The 19,086-nt window shown below is 40.3% G+C and overlaps 1 protein-coding gene across 1 annotated transcript in view; it reads left to right on the top strand.

Annotated features, from left to right (window-relative positions):
* The first annotated feature begins 9,460 nt into the window (after window positions 1–9,460).
* cacng2a (calcium channel, voltage-dependent, gamma subunit 2a) overlaps window positions 9,461–19,086 on the top strand; it is an 83,034-nt gene continuing 73,408 nt past the window's right edge. The window contains exons 1-2 of the mRNA XM_040043128.1: window positions 9,461–9,861; window positions 10,004–11,782. Of these exons, the coding sequence (XP_039899062.1) occupies window positions 11,557–11,782 (226 nt within the window). The 5' untranslated portion in view covers window positions 9,461–9,861; window positions 10,004–11,556. The remainder of the gene's footprint in view (window positions 9,862–10,003; window positions 11,783–19,086) is intronic.

Below are 19,086 nucleotides of genomic sequence, written 5' to 3' on the forward strand. Positions count from 1 at the left end.
TTCATGGATTTTTTTTTCCACATTCTGTCTCTCACAGTTGAAGTGTACCTCTGGTGCAAATTACTGACCTCTGTCATCATTTTAGGTGGGGGAACTTGCACAATCGGTGGCTGACCAAATACTTTTTTGCCCCACTGCACATGACAGTTTAGTTCTGATAAGTCCAGAAGAGTGTAATAACAGGATGCATCTGGTAGGCGGTGGACGAACAAAGGAAGTAGCTGTTCTTTTTTAGAATATCTCCTGAGATAGAATTACTGGAACATGCATGTTGTTTTTCATCTGTGGTGACGCGAGTTACTGGTCATCATAAGTATAAATATCACACCCACCTATTGTTCGGGGGAGATTGAGGCTGATGTTTTCCAGAGCCCATCTTCACCACATATATGTGTTTTAATAAAATCATTTGTGTTGACCCACTATGGACTTTCAGTCGTATGTCTCTTCTCAAATTCGAACCACGACAAGCTTTAAATTAAATGGTATGGGGTATAAAGTATAACATCTGCATCCAAATTACAGAGAAGTAGATGCAGAATACTAAAGTACGTTAAATCTGTAGTTCAGTAAAATAACCTAACTAAATGTACTCATTAAATTTCAATATGATTATATCTATGGTGCCATCCAGTGGGTACTGGATACTGCATATTTAGCCCAAAAGCATTCCTTGAGCAGGGCATAAGTAGGATACCCCCCCCCCCCCCCCCCCACCGGGCATGCCCCTGTCCATCTCCATGTCCAGTACTGGTTAGCATAATCATTATTATTTATAGTTAGATAACTGAAAAGGCGTACCAAACCCAAGGCCTACCAAAATTTCCTAGAAAGAGATAAAGCATCCAAAATGTTAGTGTGAAATGAGCACAAAGACATACAAAACCCACAGATCACAGGGAGAGATACAAAACTCCTGAAAGGAGAAAGACACAAAAGCAGCTATAAGAACAGAAGGAACAAAGAGACAAAACAAAGAAAGAATAGATGTAGAAAGATGAAACCAAAGAAAACATGACCGAGAAGATGCCCCTGAACTCTCTCAGCACATGTATTTGCTTGTGCTCCTGGGCAAATTCAGCAGCTTCCTCTGCCTGTTCATCATCATGTCTGCTTTGCTGCGACAATAAAAACAGCCCTGCACTGCTCGACGCTCACAAAGGTCGCACTCTAAGACTGAATCAACACAATGACTCCACTCATAGCAGCTGATAACCATGTGAATCCACAGAATCAAAGGGCCAATTCATAAGCAGCTGACGCAGAAGAAGTTAGCTGTTGTGCTTTCTCCTTGTCACTGTGTTGTGAACACCACAATATAAAACCTCTATAGTGAAACTGTTGTGCTTGTCAGTATATTCTAAAATATAAAAATGCATACAATGGTGAATATTTGAATTCAAACATGGTCGAAATTTAATATAAAAGCTGTGTGTACAGCCATGCGAGCCTCAGCTGTAGACAGCTCTAAACACTCCAGAGTTTCAGTGTTTCCAGTCTTGGCTCTGTAGAATATTAACTGTAAGGGAATATGTTTATCTCAGGCACACAGAAGCAAAGAAGCTCCACCCAGCTGCTGTAGCCTTTACCCACTTTCTACTGTTCAAACAGAAGAAAGTCTGTAAAGGGAGAGGCGCAACAACAACTTGTTTCAGACCAAGAGAACGTGACAAGGCCCAGTATAAAATACACAAGGGTTGATTTTTGCTCCACCATTTACCACAGACTTCCTAACTCTGTTATTTATTTATTTATTTATCACTGAGCAGATTTTATTTTCTTATTTCTTTCTAATTACAACTTACCGCTACAGCTGAAAACGCTATGAAGGTAATGAGAGTGAACAGCAGCTAAAGAATGTGCTGAAATTGATAATATACGTCCCTCTTAAAGTCAGAGGAGCTGCAGATTTGCCTTTTTTCATCTAAAGTCAGATTTTCCTTATTGGTGTTATATTACAAAGCATGTGGCTACATAAATCCAATGGAAATTAAAGAAAAAATAATGTCAACATTACTTGGACAAGCAAATATTTGAGCTTTAAAGAACCCTTGTCTGTTTTTACTGATGAACAGATCTTTTTATCACTTTTTCAAATCCTTAAAAAATAGATTCAAGGTTTCAAGATTTTTTGCCAGTTTTTCACATGTCCTAAAATAGTTCTTTAAGACATTTAGACAGAAGGTCATGGCTGTTTCTGGGTCTGTAAGATACATTTTTCAAATAATCCAATTATTTTAAATAAGTCATTCTATTACTGGGAAAGAAATAATTACAATTTTCAACTAAAACTAAAGAAATGTCAGAAAAAGAATAAATTTTCAGTACAAAACAACGTCTCCAAGAAGTACCAACATTCATCCCAGGATGCATGTGTAAACCTTGCAACTGTTGGTGCCAAAGCACGGTACTCCGTTTCAATTTGGTTTTGTTTATATAGCACCAATTCACAACAATAGCTGCCTCAAGGCAATTTATATTGTAAGATAAATGCCTACAAATAGAGAGAAAACTGCAACAATCTGATGATCCCCCCACTGGGCAGGGCTTGGTAACAGTGGAAAAGAAGAACTCCCATTTAACAGGAAGAAACCTCCATCGTAATCAGGGACCAGGGGGGTGGGTGAGAGGAAAAAGAAGAGGAATGTTCCCACTCTGGGGGAGAAAAAGGAGAAAGTTAATAACATGAAGTAGTAAAACATATGGGAGGTGTACATGAAATGCTTGGTGCATCATGGGAAGGACATCAGCAGCCTGAGGCAGCATAACTTCTGGGACAGGACAGAGCCACCTGATCCAGCTTTCCTTCTTCCTTCTTTGTTATGTGTTTCCGATTGTTGTTAAAATCTTTTTAAAATCACTTTCCGGACCCACTGAGATTTTTTTTTCTGCAGATGCTAGAGGGAGAGTGCACAGCAATAAACTAGTGACCCACTCAGGGTGTGCACTGCATCTCACACTCTTACAGCTGGGATATAACCCCCACATGAACGTGAAGTAGATTTTTCAAGACGGTCAGGATTTTAGGCAGAGAGCAAGTCCACCAAAGTGTTGCTTCATGTAAGGAGGAGAAAATTGTTTTTTATACTAGTAGGCCTATGATGAACCCATGGCTTTGTATGGAGCATGTGAAAACGCTCACTCAGCTCACTCAAAATTAAAAAACTCCAAATGACTTAAACTTGTTTGAGGTATTTGGAGGTTTTTAATTTTAATTTTAGTACAGCATTACTAAACTTAATAAACTTTTTTCTTATTCTTTGTGTTTGTCATGCCTACATCCTTTCATGTGGCTGGCATCAGATAACCTTCCTTTTTATCTAATAAGGAAAAAAAGAAGAAAAAAAGAAAAACAAAGAGAGAGACAAAGAAAATCGTCCTTTTATGCTTTGCATAAATATTCAAATCAAATCACTTTTATTGTCACATCACATGTGCAGGTACACTGGTACAGCACATGCAAGTGAAATTCTTGTGTGCAAGCTTCACAAGCAACAGGGGTGTGCAAAATACAATAACATGACAACAAGCAAAATATAAGAATGGGAATCAGAGAATTATAAGAATAAATATATGTACCTGTACAAATATATGAGTGTATGTATACTAAATATGTATATATACATATGTGTGTGTGTGTGTGTGTGTGTGTGTGTGTGTGTGTGTGTGTGTGTGTGTGTGTGTGTACATATACAGTGGGGCAAAAAAGTATTTAGTCAGCCACCGATTGTGCAAGTTCCCCCACCTAAAATGATGACAGAGGTCAGTAATTTGCACCAGAGGTACACTTCAACTGTGAGAGACAGAATGTGAAAAAAAAATCCATGAATCCACATGGTAGGATTTGTAAAGAATTTATTCATAAATCAGGGTGGAAAATAAGTATTTGGTCAATAACAAAAATACAACTCAATACTTTGTAACATAACCTTTGTTGGCAATAACAGAGGTCAAACGTTTACTATAGGTCTTTACCAGGTTTGCACACACAGTAGCTGGTATTTTGGCCCATTCCTCCATGCAGATCTTCTCGAGAGCAGTGATGTTTTGGGGCTGTTGCCGAGCAACACGGACTTTCAACTCCCGCCACAGATTTTCTATGGGGTTGAGGTCTGGAGACTGGCTAGGCCACTCCAGGACTTCCAAATGCTTCTTACGGAGCCACTCCTTTGTTGCCCGGGCGGTGTGTTTTGGATCATTGTCATGTTGGAAGACCCAGCCTCGTTTCATCTTCAAAGTTCTCACTGATGGAAGGAGGTTTTGGCTCAAAATCTCACGATACATGGCCCCATTCATTCTGTCCTTAACACGGATCAGTCGTCCTGTCCCCTTGGCAGAAAAACAGCCCCATAGCATGATGTTTCCACCCCCATGCTTCACAGTAGGTATGGTGTTCTTGGGATGCAACTCAGTATTCTTCTTCCTCCAAACACGACGAGTTGAGTTTATACCAAAAAGTTCTACTTTGGTTTCATCTGACCACATGACATTCTCCCAATCCTCTGCTGTATCATCCATGTGCTCTCTGGCAAACTTCAGACGGGCCTGGACATGCACTGGCTTCAGCAGCGGAACACGTCTGGCACTGCGGGATTTGATTCCCTGCCGTTGTAGTGTGTTACTGATGGTGACCTTTGTTACTTTGGTCCCAGCTCTCTGCAGGTCATTCACCAGGTCCCCCCGTGTGGTTCTGGGATCTTTGCTCACCGTTCTCATGATCATTTTGACCCCACGGGATGAGATCTTGCGTGGAGCCCCAGATCGAGGGAGATTATCAGTGGTCTTGTATGTCTTCCATTTTCTGATGATTGCTCCCACAGTTGATTTTTTCACACCAAGCTGCTTGCCTATTGTAGATTCACTCTTCCCAGTCTGGTGCAGGTCTACAATACTTTTCCTGGTGTCCTTCGAAAGCTCTTTGGTCTTGGCCATGGCGGAGTTTGGAGTCTGACTGTTTGAGGCTGTGGACAGGTGTCTTTTATACAGATGATGAGTTCAAACAGGTGCCATTCATACAGGTAACGAGTGGGGGACAGAAAAGCTTCTTACAGAAGACGTTACAGGTCTGTGAGAGCCAGAGATTTTCCTTGTTTGAGGTGACCAAGTACTTATTTTCCACCCTAATTTACGAATAAATTCTTTACAAATCCTACCATGTGAATTCATGGATTTTTTTTCACATTCTGTCTCTCACAGTTGAAGTGTACCTCTGGTGCAAATTACTGACCTCTGTCATCATTTTAGGTGGGGGAACTTGCACAATCGGTGGCTGACTAAATACTTTTTTGCCCCACTGTATATAAAATTAAATAAAAATAAAATATACAGAGGTCAGCAGTTGGATATTGTGCAAAACAAGTGGCATTTATGTGCAGTATGGAGTGCATAATGTTGAAGTTCTCACTAACGTTACTCTGGTTTTCCCATTCAACAGTCTTAAATTTAATAACTGTCTACACTGAAACAGCTGGGCAAAACTGTGTTATGACCTGTTGTTACATTAAAATTATTTTTTTTTAAATGGGCCCTCGACTTGTTTGAATGTTTGCAGTTTCAAATGGAAATTTCCTCTTCTCGTGTTCATCTAAGAATTCCTGGGAATACTTGGCTCTCCTGTTTGTCAACTGTCTCGTGAAAAAAAAAGACTTCAGTATTTTCTAAAGCATCTTCTGCAAAGAGATTAAACATCAATATTTTGCTATTAGTTTTTTCCATTTTCTGCATTTTTGGCTGTGTCAGCACGTGACGAGCACGCTGAGCTTTGTTTTCGGGTCGAGAGCCCCATTTCAGCTGTGATGATGAAGAAAAATGTCACTCAGCTGCTCATGTAACGTCAAAGAGGGGGGAGAGAGGGAGTGTGCATATAGGTTGGACATCTTCTTGTGAAAAAATTCATCATCATGTTTCTCTCAGGCCTCAGGGCCACATGTCAGATATCAGCCCTGGTCAGACGAGATCAGACAGGCATGTTTCTGCTGCTCTTAGTTCAGCATTTCGTTTCAACTAAATTTACCGAACTTACCATTATTTACCACTAGATGGCGATTGCAATCTTCCTGGTTAAAGGATCCAGAATTCTTAGAATAAATTGGAAAGCAAATAGATTATTACTTTGCTTATAACACTACTCAAAGAACCTTCACAGACACGAGGTACCTTTTGGGTTAATTGCACTTTCTGTGAGTCATATTTTGGAGCGAATCTGCTGGGACATCCACTCTTGTGAAAATAGAGAAAATACAAAAGTCTTTGAGAATTAATTACCAGGAAAAAATGCACTTGAAATACCAACAATGTATTACTCTGTTATTTTTAAATACCCTAGGACTTAAAGGTATATACACACACATATACCTAGAGATGAATACAAATAAAATGAACTCCTAACCATGTACAGTAACTCTTAAAAATACAGCTGATATATAAAAGAAGAAAACAACTAATTACATAACTAATCACGTTACTTAGAATAATTAATTACATTAGAGGGAAAAATCTGTTAAAAGTACATTTTTGTGGCCTGGTTTGGCTATAGTTATAAAGTCCTGACTCCAGCTCTATTAAACGTGATTGTACAGAAATAAAGCATGGCAGTACTGCATCATTTTGCATTGTAACTGTTAAATGCAACATTAAATGTTCTTCAATCTGAACCTTTAAAAAGGTGCTTGTTTGTGTTTGCCTAAACTAACAGGTGCCGAGACCTTCCAGTTGAAAAAAGGTGGAGGAACCATATGCAGTTACGTTGCACCATTGTCAGCTACTTAGTGAAACTGGTGTTCATTCTGCAGGGTGGTAAACTCTCAAGGATCTCTGCAGCACTTTTCCCTGCAAACAGACCTCGAGCTCTCATTTGCCCTCTCTGCCAGGATTTGGGTCGCTGTTCACTTTCATTAAGCAATTATCCTTGGCAGGCGAGGAGGGCTCACAAATTTAGGCCTTCAGAACCACACTTGCACTGGTCCCATGTGCACTCTTTATGCCAATCTGACAGTAACTCAGCAAGCTGCAAATCCAGCCCTAATCGGGAGCTTGTTAGAGCGTCCCTGGAGCTTTGGGTCCAGGACGGCCTTCGGGAAATTGCACTCTGGGGTAAAATAAGATTTAAAAAAACAGAGGCTGCCTTAAGGGTGGTCAGACTTTGAACGTTTGTTTCCATCCTCAGTAATTAAATCTGATTAGATTGAATGTCTGGGTAAAGGAGCACCCATGGGTCAGCAGATTAGATAGCACAGTAAGTACTTTGAAGGGCGTGAATTTTTTTACAATATATAAAATCAGGGCTTTGCAATTTCAGAGGCTGTCTTTGTATTTTTTCAAAGATACGTTCTTGGGCAATCCTATATCAAAGTTTTTAAAATATCATTATTGCAAATAATGCAATGGGGAAATTCCCAAGAATCTTGTCTTTATTTGTATATTTGATGACAACTTTTTATAATTAGCTATTTATTTTTTGAGTAACGGATGTAGAGTCTGTACCTACAAATACATTCTTCCTTGAATATTGTGTGTGTGGCTTTTCAAAAGCCAAAAGATACATATGTGTAATTAAAAGTAGCCTTTCTGCAGTTTCTTCTATATTTTTAAGGGGGGACAACAGAAGACAGCCTATGCTAAACTTTTTTTTTCTTTGAAATTTTTTTTTGTCTGTTGGATTTTCACATTTACACATTTGATACATTCCTATAAGTCCCATTATTTCTGTACTGTATATGTGCAGCGAATTGGTGCTGGGTTTAGCCCTGTCACTTAAAGCAGATTCAAACCTTCCTGAGGTCTTGTTGATTTTAAGCTGGCTCTAGGTGAAAATGGGAGACAGACAAAGATGTATTAACAAGAACAATAATAAAAACATAAAGAATAAACAAAAGATCCCCCAGTTTAGCATTGTTTTAAGGCCTTTCCCCCCCTACTTCCACCTAAAGACCTAAAATGACCTTAAATTAGCAATCTCAAAAGCAACTGTCTTAAACCATGTGTTTCAGGAACATACTGACAGAACTCTGTGGCCTGCTTAAAGAATTTTATATAGCTAATTAATTTCATAATCACAAGTCATTGTAGCTGTACTGATAGTCTCGGTCCATAAAGTGACTGAAGTGGTCAGTAATCGTGCAAAACTTGAAAACAATATAGAGGCCAAGATATAAAATGACATAAAACAAAAATACTGAATATGTCTGTGAAGGTTCTCAGTCATCCAGGTCATTGTAGTCAAAGGAGCTTGCAAAGAAAAGCGTCTGGACTTCTTTAAGTTGCTTGAAGACGTTTCACCTCTCATCCGAGAAGCTTCTTCAGTTCTAAGGTCAAATGGTGAGGAGTCCCAGATTTAAACCTAGTGGGAGTTTCCCCCCACAGAGGGACAAAAGGACCCCCTGATGATCCTCTAATCTAAAAATACTGAAATAATACCTCAACATGACTTATTATTCACTTTTATTCACTTTCTTAATTTTTTGTTATTTCATGACAGTACACACTCAGTTAACTTACTAGCTGTAAATCACAGAAGCACATTTTTATTACTGTCTGTTGCTTCAGTAATGTGGAAAAAGTACAGTGTATAACTCATATAACTCTTTTCCTTTTTTCAAATAGCATGTTCACATTAACTAAGTGATCAAATAAATGCATTTTATTCAAGTCTGAAAGGTTTGAAGAGAAAATACAAGGGCAACGAGACACATGAAACATGGGCATTAAAATACTATATGATTTTATAGGAAAAGTAAAAAGACAAATTCATGGTAGGAAATATTGTCACATGTAAATAATATTCATTTTCGGTGGAAACCTTCCCAGAGCTATAGGGTTACATATGGAAGCTGGGGATCAAAATTTTAGGAAAAAGGAAAATCTAAGGAGTCCGAAATAAATCCACCTGGTAGCTTGAAGATTAAGTAAGGTTAAAGTTACGTATGATGATTCTTGTATACTTTTAATTTAAGTAACAACTTAGAGCTTTAATTTATAGTGTGTTATTTTGAAAATAAGGTGAGCACCTCTAATTAACTGAGAAAATAATTTCATGGGACCTCAGAGGTTCGATGTCTTTGGGTTACACAGGTTTTATCAATTGTAATACACACGTTTGAACACCAGGGGGCGACAAACTCCACGAAGGGACATCAGCGCTTCAGGGAGCTGTTCTTTCAGCACCACAGCCTCTCTCACAACACTCACACAACATCGCTGCGCTAATGCCGGACATTACTTACACAGGAGCCCGTCATTATAAAAAATAAATAATAATAAAATAATAATTGAATGTACCGCTGGGTTCATATCTTCAAACACTCAATGTCAGCCAAGCCTCATTCACTCTCGCTACTAAGCATAATTAAAGAAAAATCGCGTAATCAGAGCGGGGATGTCTGCCTGTAACGCCGTGCGCTGTAGCTGAAAAATCGAGGCTTTCAGTAACAAAGAACAAAACAAAAACAACAAAAACGCGAGAAAAGTGACATTTAGTGTGGCTACTTCACAGAAGAGTGCGAGAGCTGCAACGACTGGATCGGGCGATAATCATCACAATAAAGCCATTAAATGCGTAAATTCCAGCATGTGTGCACAAATGCAACCCACCATTCAAGAAGAGCGAGAAAGCGAGGGGGGAGAGAGAGTCCACCATCGCAACACCCCCTCCTTCCGTCCCCTCCACCACTCACAGAAACGGAATTAAAAAATCTTTAATATCTTTCCAGCAACTGGCCTCCATTGCTGCAGCGCTGAGCGCGCGCACACACGCCGACACTGTGGGCCTTTAAAGCGTCGCCAGAGCGGAAGGAGGAGGAAAGTGACCCTCCGATTCAAGAGCGGCTTCTTTACACTGACATCACTCAGCGTCCGAGGAAAAAGGTGGGAAACGGCTGGAGTGGATATGTTGAATGTATAGCGCTGCTCACATTGACATCGTGACAACACCAGCGCTGTCCGTGGATCTGTGCGAGTCGCTCTCCTGATTGTGTAATATCATTTTTTCACCCCCTTCCTGCAAAAGCGGCCGAACCTGCACCCGAGAGCGCAGGAGAGAGAGCAGCGGCAGAAGCAGCAGAAGAAGAAGAAGAAGAAGAGGAGGAGGAGGCGAGAGCAGGGGGATCGCAGCCTTCATCAGAATTTATTTTTTCTTGTTATTACATGGCGCAAGGGCTATACATACGGGACCGTCCTGGGTGTGATACTGCCACGGTGAATTTGGATATCCACGCAGCAGCAGCAGCACCATCCTCCTCCATCCGCCGAAGAAGCACCGTGGGTTGCGGCGGCGCCCACACCGACTCCTCATCCTCCTCCTGCCGGCTCCATGTCGAGTGATGGTCGGCTTGCCTTGCTGGATGCTCCCCGCTCTCTCCGGATCGTCGACCACCGAACCTCCTCTGACCGCAGACCCCCATTTTCGGCGGAAACCTTCCCAGAGCTATAGGGCTACATATGGAAACTGGGGATCAAAATTTTAGGAAAAAGGAAAATCTAAGCGGTTAATTTATAATTTTTTAAACTAATTTATTACTATTTTTGTTAGGTTTACGTAGGTTTCGATCTGGTTTTGAGCGTGTGTGTTTCTTTGCGCCGGCTAATGAATTAATTTAGTCGTTGAGCCTTGATTTCCTCATTCCACCGGGTTGATTTGTGAGAAGACAGGTTTGCTTTTAACCTCACAACAGGCTGTTATAAAACACGCAGGGAATCGCTTTTATTTCCTCTCGACAGGACTCGAATCGGTCCGTTTGTTTACTCTTCGCTGTCACCACTAATATGACAGATTTAGATTTTGTCCTTCGTTTCCTTCCCCAGTTTATTTTTACTAATAAAAGCCACTAGAATAATACTATTAATAACAACAATAGTCTTTAGAATAGCTCTATTTCTGAATTCTTACTAGTAAACGTAATGTTATAGCCTTTGACTAAAGCAACTTGTTGTAACAGACGTATTGAACTGTTGTACTTCAAACCTGCCATTACTCCAACACCGCACCCCCCACCCACCCAGCTGTCTCTTTGCTCCATTTGAGCTCGTGTAAATTCAGCTCAGTGCTTATAGCTGTGATCTCTACAAGTCAACGAACAGGTTGTTTTTTGACCGGCCTGTACAAAATCAGCCTTGCTTTTGTTTTTAGGCTCCTCTTAGTTACCCTAGGCTTTAATTAACCAGTCATAGATCTGTGTTAATAATCACATTTGTAGCTTTTGTTTTCTTGCTGCAAGTGGCTCCAGTGCTGGGCTCCATCTGCAGCTCCAGGCCTGCTGAGGTGCTGTCATCCTCTGCATACCTAATTTTTCCACACATCTTTTTGGGTGTGAAAGTTAAAACAAACAGAGAGGAGAGACTTCACCGGCTCTTCCTCTCTCCCCCTTCTCTCTGCCATAGTTAGTTTTTTCTCTTGTTTTGGTCCTCACCCAAACGCAACCATAAGGTTCCTACCGCATCCTCCGCCTCCTTCTTCCCTCTCCTTCCGCTCGAGTATATCCCGTTTTTTTCGGTTTGATTTGGTCCCGCAAATTTTCAAATATTTACTTCCTATACATCAAGAGGAAAGGGGGTCCCCCTTTCATGGAATGCGGAAACATGGGTCTGTTCGACCGCGGAGTCCAGATGCTGCTGACCACGGTGGGCGCCTTCGCGGCCTTCAGCCTCATGACCATCGCGGTCGGCACGGACTACTGGCTGTACTCCCGCGGCGTCTGCAGGACCAAGTCCATGAGCGAGAACGAGACCAGCAAGAAGAACGAGGAGGTGATGACCCACTCGGGCCTGTGGAGGACGTGTTGCTTGGAAGGTAAGAGGAAAGTCGGTTCTTCTGTGGTGCTGTAGTGCAACATAAACTTTCCCAACGTGTTCATTTGCGTGCGTTTGAAGCCGCCCGCCCAAGAGGCCTCAGCACTGCCACGACACAAGTGTACTGTGGGAGGTGAACCTATTCTCTCTCTTTTTCTATGCTACTCAATGTAAATGAGATCCACTGCAGAGTTTGCCTGCAAAGGGTGTTTAAATGTGTGTCAAAAGCCAAAAGATCTCTTAGGATACTGAATACGTCACTGACCTTCTTGGTGCCTCAAATGATACAATGTGATAGAAGGAAAGTAAAAATGCAACATGTGACCTGGCTGCTGCTTATGAGCTTATATGTGTTCTGCATTCATGGGGAAGGAGATTTCTACCTTATACCAAACAAATCAACGAGCTGGAAAGACCTGACACCATCATTTAGGTTTCATGTTCTAAATCTGTTTGAAATGAACTTCACTTTTTAGCACTTTTCAGGTATTAGTTATGTTTTGTTGAAAAAGAAACAGAGAAATTTCACTTTTAGCCGAAATGACAAGTCCATTTTCCAGCAGGGTGAAACAGGTTTCTGTGAGGAAAACCCAAAGGACTACAGGGATGTGCAGCTAATAGATGAGAACAATTCGGATTAGAATGAGTTTTTCTGAATTTGTGGATGGTTTCAGTTTTCATCTCTTTCATGAACAAACCAAAACTTATATTGGTAGAAATGGCATCTGCATCTTGCAATGGATCACAAGGTCAAGAAAAGTTAGCATGGATCCCAAAAAGTAGGCTTTCCACATAAATTCGGTCTAAAACTAATGTAACTCATTAAATCTCAGCAGTTTTGAGCTTTGGAAGAAACTATTGTAACTTTTACCTGGTGTAAAATAAGCCCTTATATAAAAATCACGAAACTGAATTGCTGCACTTCAACGGTTAATTTTGGTGTTTAGCTCCTGCAGGCAGGCTGAATCAGGTTTCCGGTTGCATAAAAGTCACCCACACCAGTCTGGAATTGTTTATTCAGTCCGGCTTTAGAGTTTAAATAATAAATTAACAACACATTCACAGGCTGTAGGTGGAGATGAACCTTCATCATATATCACCCTGATATATTGGCATGCCAATAAGCTGGTCTAACCCTAATTAAAGGAAGCTGCAGGAGATCTGTACCTTTAAAGAGGATGTGACACCGGGGCAGCACATTGGACAGAGTGTGAGGACCCAAAAGTCGAGATGCAGTCACATCTGTCAGCAGGCCTGACCTGCCTGACAACCCTGATGATGGCAGGGCTGCCTGTCATATAACCTTCGACCTCCCTGTGCCCGGTACTTTCTGAGATGTCAAACTGCCTCACGTCCTGAGTGCAGGTTTTCAGACGACCTCGAGTGTCTGCCCTGTCAGACGGCGGCGGCGTGTTTCCTGTCATGCCCCGGTGGAGGCGGTCGGTGCTGACTTGGAGTGAGGTGCTGTAACCTTGTGAGGGCACAGAGCGTTACAAATCTGTTCATCGTCTTAGCTGTGAGCCCCTGAAAGGCCTCAGTGGCTGACTTCATGCTCTTCTGCCGCCTGTGATAAGCAGCACCCTCTGTTCAAAGTTTAAGAAGAAGAAACATTTAAAGCCGCTATAATGAATATCTTTAAAATAACTATGATAAAATGGCAGTGTGAAAGAGGTCGCTTGTGGAGTAGGGATGAATTATTGACCAAATCTACAGCTTTTCTTGGCTTACAGAGCTTTAAGGAGAGTTTAAGGTCATTATTTATCTGTGGAGGCAGTGCACCTCCCTCTTTGATTTCTGCTCACTATGAAACAGCAGGTTGTAAGAGACTAAACAGAGGGCGAAGGTGGAGGAGACCAAAAACAGACCAAAAAACAGGAGTGGAAATTGGAAATTTATTAGCTGGATACAAACTCAGATCCAAGTGATTTGGAGCTGGATGTGAAAATAAGAATCTTTTTGTCAACATCCAGTTAAAGACTGATAATATATTCAAAGAAAAAACAAATATGTTGCCACGTCAAATGTTTAGACACAAAAATGACATTTGAATGATGTGTGAAACAATGTGCTTTTGCTTTAAAATGAAAAAAATATATATTAAGATTTGTCATGTTTAAAAATTCTCCCTAGTTGTGTAAAATTGACATTTCTTTCATTTTTAGTAAATATGACAGGAACAAATTAGGAAGTCAGGGGACACTGCTACAATGCCACAGAGTCCCTGTAGGGAGGAGGTTGGGGTGAATGAATATCCGAACAAAACATTTAAATTAAATATGGCTGAACGTTTCCTGGTTTAAAACTATTGTAAAGTGCCTTGAGGCCATCATTGTTGTGATTTGGCACTGAATTTTAGATGCCAGTCAGTTGAACATACTGAACGTTTCCTTGTTGAGTCTGATGATTTGCTGCTTTTTTGTCATAACTATTAAAGTCTGAATATAAAAGCAAATTAACAAGTATTTTATGCTTTTTCAGCAATTTCAAGGCAAAACTCTAAATAACCTGGAGCACAAAAATAATCATTACTTGCAGGTCTGCTAAAAAAAAAAAATAGATATGCCCGATATGCAACAACGGAAATATGTCACTCTGAAAATGAAAAGTAAAGTAAAGAACAAGGAGTGTAATGGTATTCAAGTCATGCTGCTGTTCCTGTTAATGAGATTCAATACATTTACCCTTAAAAACACCTTTATTTGGTGCACAGCCCTTCTTCCGATCACAGCATTGACACCTCAGCTGTTCCCGAGAAGCTGCTCAGGTGCTGGGATCAGAAAGCTGCGGTCTCACCAACACAGCTCGAGATGTGAGGCAAAAGAGCTCAGCTGGCCTTCACCTGATAAATAAGAGGAATAACACTAAACACTGATACAGTGATTATATTAGTCGACATAGGATCACAGTTACAGCTGGAGTGTAATTGTGACAGTGACTGGCTTTTATCCCTGCCAGGCCATTATTTAATTGGCAAACAGAACAGCACGGAGTCAAGATGAGAGCAAAAAACATCACACTTAGACTCGCTGTGCGCGCATGTGTGTGTGTGTTCCTTTTGCATTAGCACAATGTGCTTCTTCCTTTGAATCCAGGATCAAAATGGCAGGAAATAAACCCAGATTTGTCATTTGTGATTCATGAATGATCCCCGGCCCAGAAGAGGCAGGGGAGTGGAAAAATGGGGCCACTGCATTTACTCAGCGGGGTCAGATTCATTTAAATTCTAATTCAAATGACTTCCTGCTCAGGAAATTGGGTCTTAAAAAGCGAGTACATTTAATTATAGGTAGTTTGAGCAATTTTATACCAAAAATTGTGAGGGGGAAATTGAAAAATAGGAAAATATAGAGCGGATGCAGCTGGAGAGAGGCAGCGATAAGCACCAAACCCTGCCTTGTTTCAGCACATAGAGAGTCAGGAGGAGAGATATCAAGTTTACATTTCAGATGTTAATTAGGCTTCAATTTGTAGCTCTGCTCTATTAAATCAAAGTGCCAAGACGGATAGTATTCACGGTTCCCCGGTTCCTCTAAAGTGAGCTGGTGATCAGGCAGCGGCTGAGGCTGCAAATAGTTGAAGTGGTCGCTCCATCCTCCTCGCAGCAGTGAATGCAGACTGTGTGTTTGGCAGCTCGGTATCCCACACATTCTGCTTACTGAGTGTACGCAGGTAGGCGACCGTTTGTGTTTGTATAACAGCTACAGAAGAAGAGAACCTGTGAAAAAGCAAAATGGGAATACCCACACTGGGTGCACCTCGACCTCTGCTCCGCTCACTGCTTGTCAGAGAAACAGAAAAATCTTTCTCCTGTGGATCTACAGAAAACTGATCATTTACTTTCCCTCAGTATAAAACCGTGCAAGTGTGCTTTGGAGGTTTGCGCTGGGTAAAACACAGAATATCTCGTATTGATTTAGCAGATGTTCACTTTTCCTTTCTAAAGCTGAAATAACTGATCAGTCAACACTGTTTGTTGCACATTTTAGGATTTGCTGCTTTTCTTTCTCAGAAATTGATTTGAACTGTTGTTTCAACAAATCGGCTTTATATGAAAATTGAAAAAATGTCACAACTTTCTCTCAGTGAGCAAAAGTGACACCAAAATGAGGCAGAAATGGAAGCTGCCATCTTGCACTGATGACGGGAAGACATTGTTCAGACTTTGGTGGGTTCAGGGGCATTTAAAGAAATGTGGAAATCACATGGATAACAGTTATAACAGGATGCCATATGTGATTTTTCATCACTAAATCTTTCTCAAAAACAACAGCAAGTTGTGCAACAGCATTTAAAATTTTTTTTTTTTTTATTTCTGGGGGAACTAATTTTTCCGTTTATTATGACACCGCATAATTTGCATCCAGAGCTTTTGCAGTAGCAACTTGGGACGCATTGAGCTAAGAGTGACGGAAAGCGGTTATTGCTAATAGTTTTCTAGATGCTGGCATTTACTGAGTTTTACAATATCTATAAAATAAATGTATATATAAATCTATAAACATTTCTATAAAACTGTTACTTTTTAGGTCACATGTGTTGTGAAGGTTTTGTGTTGTTGGTTTTAAAGCTTTGACTTTTGTGTTGGCTTTAGTTCAGGATTCCTCCTTTGGTGTATTCATCACTGAGTTTGAGTTTGTGCAGCATTATCTGAGCACTGGTTTCTGTTTAGGCTCATGCCTCTAGTTTTCAGCTGTACCTCCCTCCCTTAGTTGCATCTTTGTGGTGCAGTGTTTCTTTGAGTCAGTCTTGTTAAGTGTGAGTTTTCTTGTTTCTGTGTTTGGTCGTGTGTATTTTGCTTCAGTATTTTTGGCTTCCTGTACTACTTTTCTTTTCTTGGATGTTTTGTTTTGGTTTTAACTTCTTGCCTGTCTGATCGTGCTGATTACATCCACCTGTGTCTTGTTCTCCTCCTGTTTCTGATCCTGTCTGTTGTCCTCTTTGGTTTTGTCCCTTCAGTTTCTTTGTTCCTTATCACTGTTCTCACCAATGGGTCTGTACTTCCGTTTGGAATTGCTCACCTTTGGATTCTGTTTTTTGTACTTAACTTTGACTGTGTGGCTTTACTTACTGCTTGAATAAAACCTTTCTTTTATGAATTTGGATTCACCTTTAAACTGACTCTGAACAACATAAAGTTCAAGAGGCTGAGGGCAAAGCCTCAAAACCACATCTGCAGGCTCTATTTCACTACTGCTCACAAGCATTTATGTCAGCCTTACTTACAAATGATCTCATCATATCAGCAACGTGATGTGATCATGGTGTATCTTCATAGTTAATAGGGCTGCCACGATTTGTCGACTAGTCATGATTACGTCGACTATCAAAATCGATTTAATAGTCGACGTGTCGTTTGAAGCTTTGTAAGATCGCAAAAGACGCAGGAATAAGTACCGGTAGTAGGATTTAAGAGTGTAATAACGGACTGAAACAGAAGATGGCAGCACTGCATGTACAAGGATGCCAGCTGCCGTTAAACCCCGAAGAAGAAGCAGCTGTGTCCCAGAATTCATAGCGCGGCCCAGCTTAGTTTCCAACAATGGCGGTAGCTAGTTAGTTTTAATATTGCTCTTATTATTCTTTCTGGGTCACAAAATAAACGTTTAACATATTTTCAGGCGAGAATGTAGCTCTGTAAACCTCAAATATCGGCTCAGTTTATCAGGACACCACATATTTTCAAAAGCGCTCCGACGTTTTCGGAGACGTCTGTTACCCACTAGCTCGATAGCTAGCCGGGGGCTAGGTCACTAGCGCCGTGAGAACACCGGACTCCCGGCAAATTGTTTTCAAACCCACCGCCGTCTTTCGCGACTCAGGTTAAATATATATGAGTCACTTAGATAAATTAAAAATGTTGTTGTTTGGCTTTTTTTTTTTTTTTTTTAGTATTTTATTTGTTCCTGAGTAAATCGGTTTGGCTGAGATTAAAGTTATAGTTTTTACACAGCTGAATAAACGTCAAGCAGACAGCTGATTATCAGAAGTGTGAGATGCTGGAGAATATACTCCGGTGTCCTGTTATATTTTAGATAGCAAGGAGTTTATTAAACTTTACCGAAACAATCTGCAAATTTCATTAAAATTGAATAAACTATCATCTTGTCTTTATTTTTAGTTAGCACCTTAAAAGCTTAAAGCTGTAAGCTAATGATAGTTATATAAGAGCAGATGCTGCTGGTGCAATAAGCTGTAGTTTTACGTCCAGTGGATGATGATCTGATTAGTCGACTAATCGCATAAATAATCGGTGACTAGTCGACTATCAAAATAATTGTTTGTGGCAGCCCTAATAGTTAATGCTTTATATTTTGGACCTAATATCATTTGAGTAAATAAATAGATTGGTAATCAATAAGTAAGGCAAATTTAGTCAAATCGTGCCGGTGCATTTATCAATATGCAGGCTGAGTTTTTCATCATGTGGCCAACAATTTCTCAAACATGTCTGCAGGTAGAAGAATTTTGTGTGTTTCTGTGCTTTTGCAAGAACATGCACATAATACAAAACTTTATGCCTCAGATATAGGACTCTTATTGTCAACTGCAAAATTCCTCATGGATATGACTAAAGTTCAAACGGAATGCGTCACTCTGTTCAAAGCTCTCTGGGGATGGATCACTTGCTGTCACATTCCTGAGATGTGATTGGTTCCAGGGACATCAGATGATTTCTGTTGGACCCCCTGAGGAGATCGTTTTAACTGGAACAATGTCATAATCAGCCAGCACATTACAGCACAGTTACCAGTTATGTCATCGCATGGATAACACAAGCTGCAATGAAGAGTAATAATTGATCAGTTGTTTTAGCATCTAACTCTTTTTTTTTTTAAGCAAACCGTCACTTTTTCCAGCTTTTCTATTCAATAAATCAACTGCTTTCATGCTTTTAGGATAAAGCAGCTCTAGAAACAGGACCATCATCATGCTTTAGGAGGTTTCTAGGACTAAAAAGTGCCTTTGATGGCTTTATTTTGAGAGAAACATCAGATTCTTTTATGCACTGCAAGTCTAGAAAACTTTCAGTATTAGTGTGAAAATACTAATCTGAAAAATACTAAGTACTATTTCTTAATATAGCTCTTGATCACTTATATGAAAACGCATTAACGTGGCACAATTTTAGGAGTTTCCTTGAAAAGGTTTAGATTTTTATTTATTCTGTGTCCGTCTTCCTTCAGTTTTTGATCCTCTTGTCAAATTTTTTATTAGTTTAGGTGAACCTGGGGCTTTAATCAGTGCACACTGAACAGTGGCTTAATTTTCTTTTTAGTTGTTTGATTTTATCCAGACATTACTTTA

This window comes from Simochromis diagramma, unplaced genomic scaffold (assembly GCF_900408965.1).
Source record: "Simochromis diagramma unplaced genomic scaffold, fSimDia1.1 OVJJ01000321.1, whole genome shotgun sequence".
Taxonomy (NCBI): Eukaryota; Metazoa; Chordata; class Actinopteri; order Cichliformes; family Cichlidae; genus Simochromis; species Simochromis diagramma.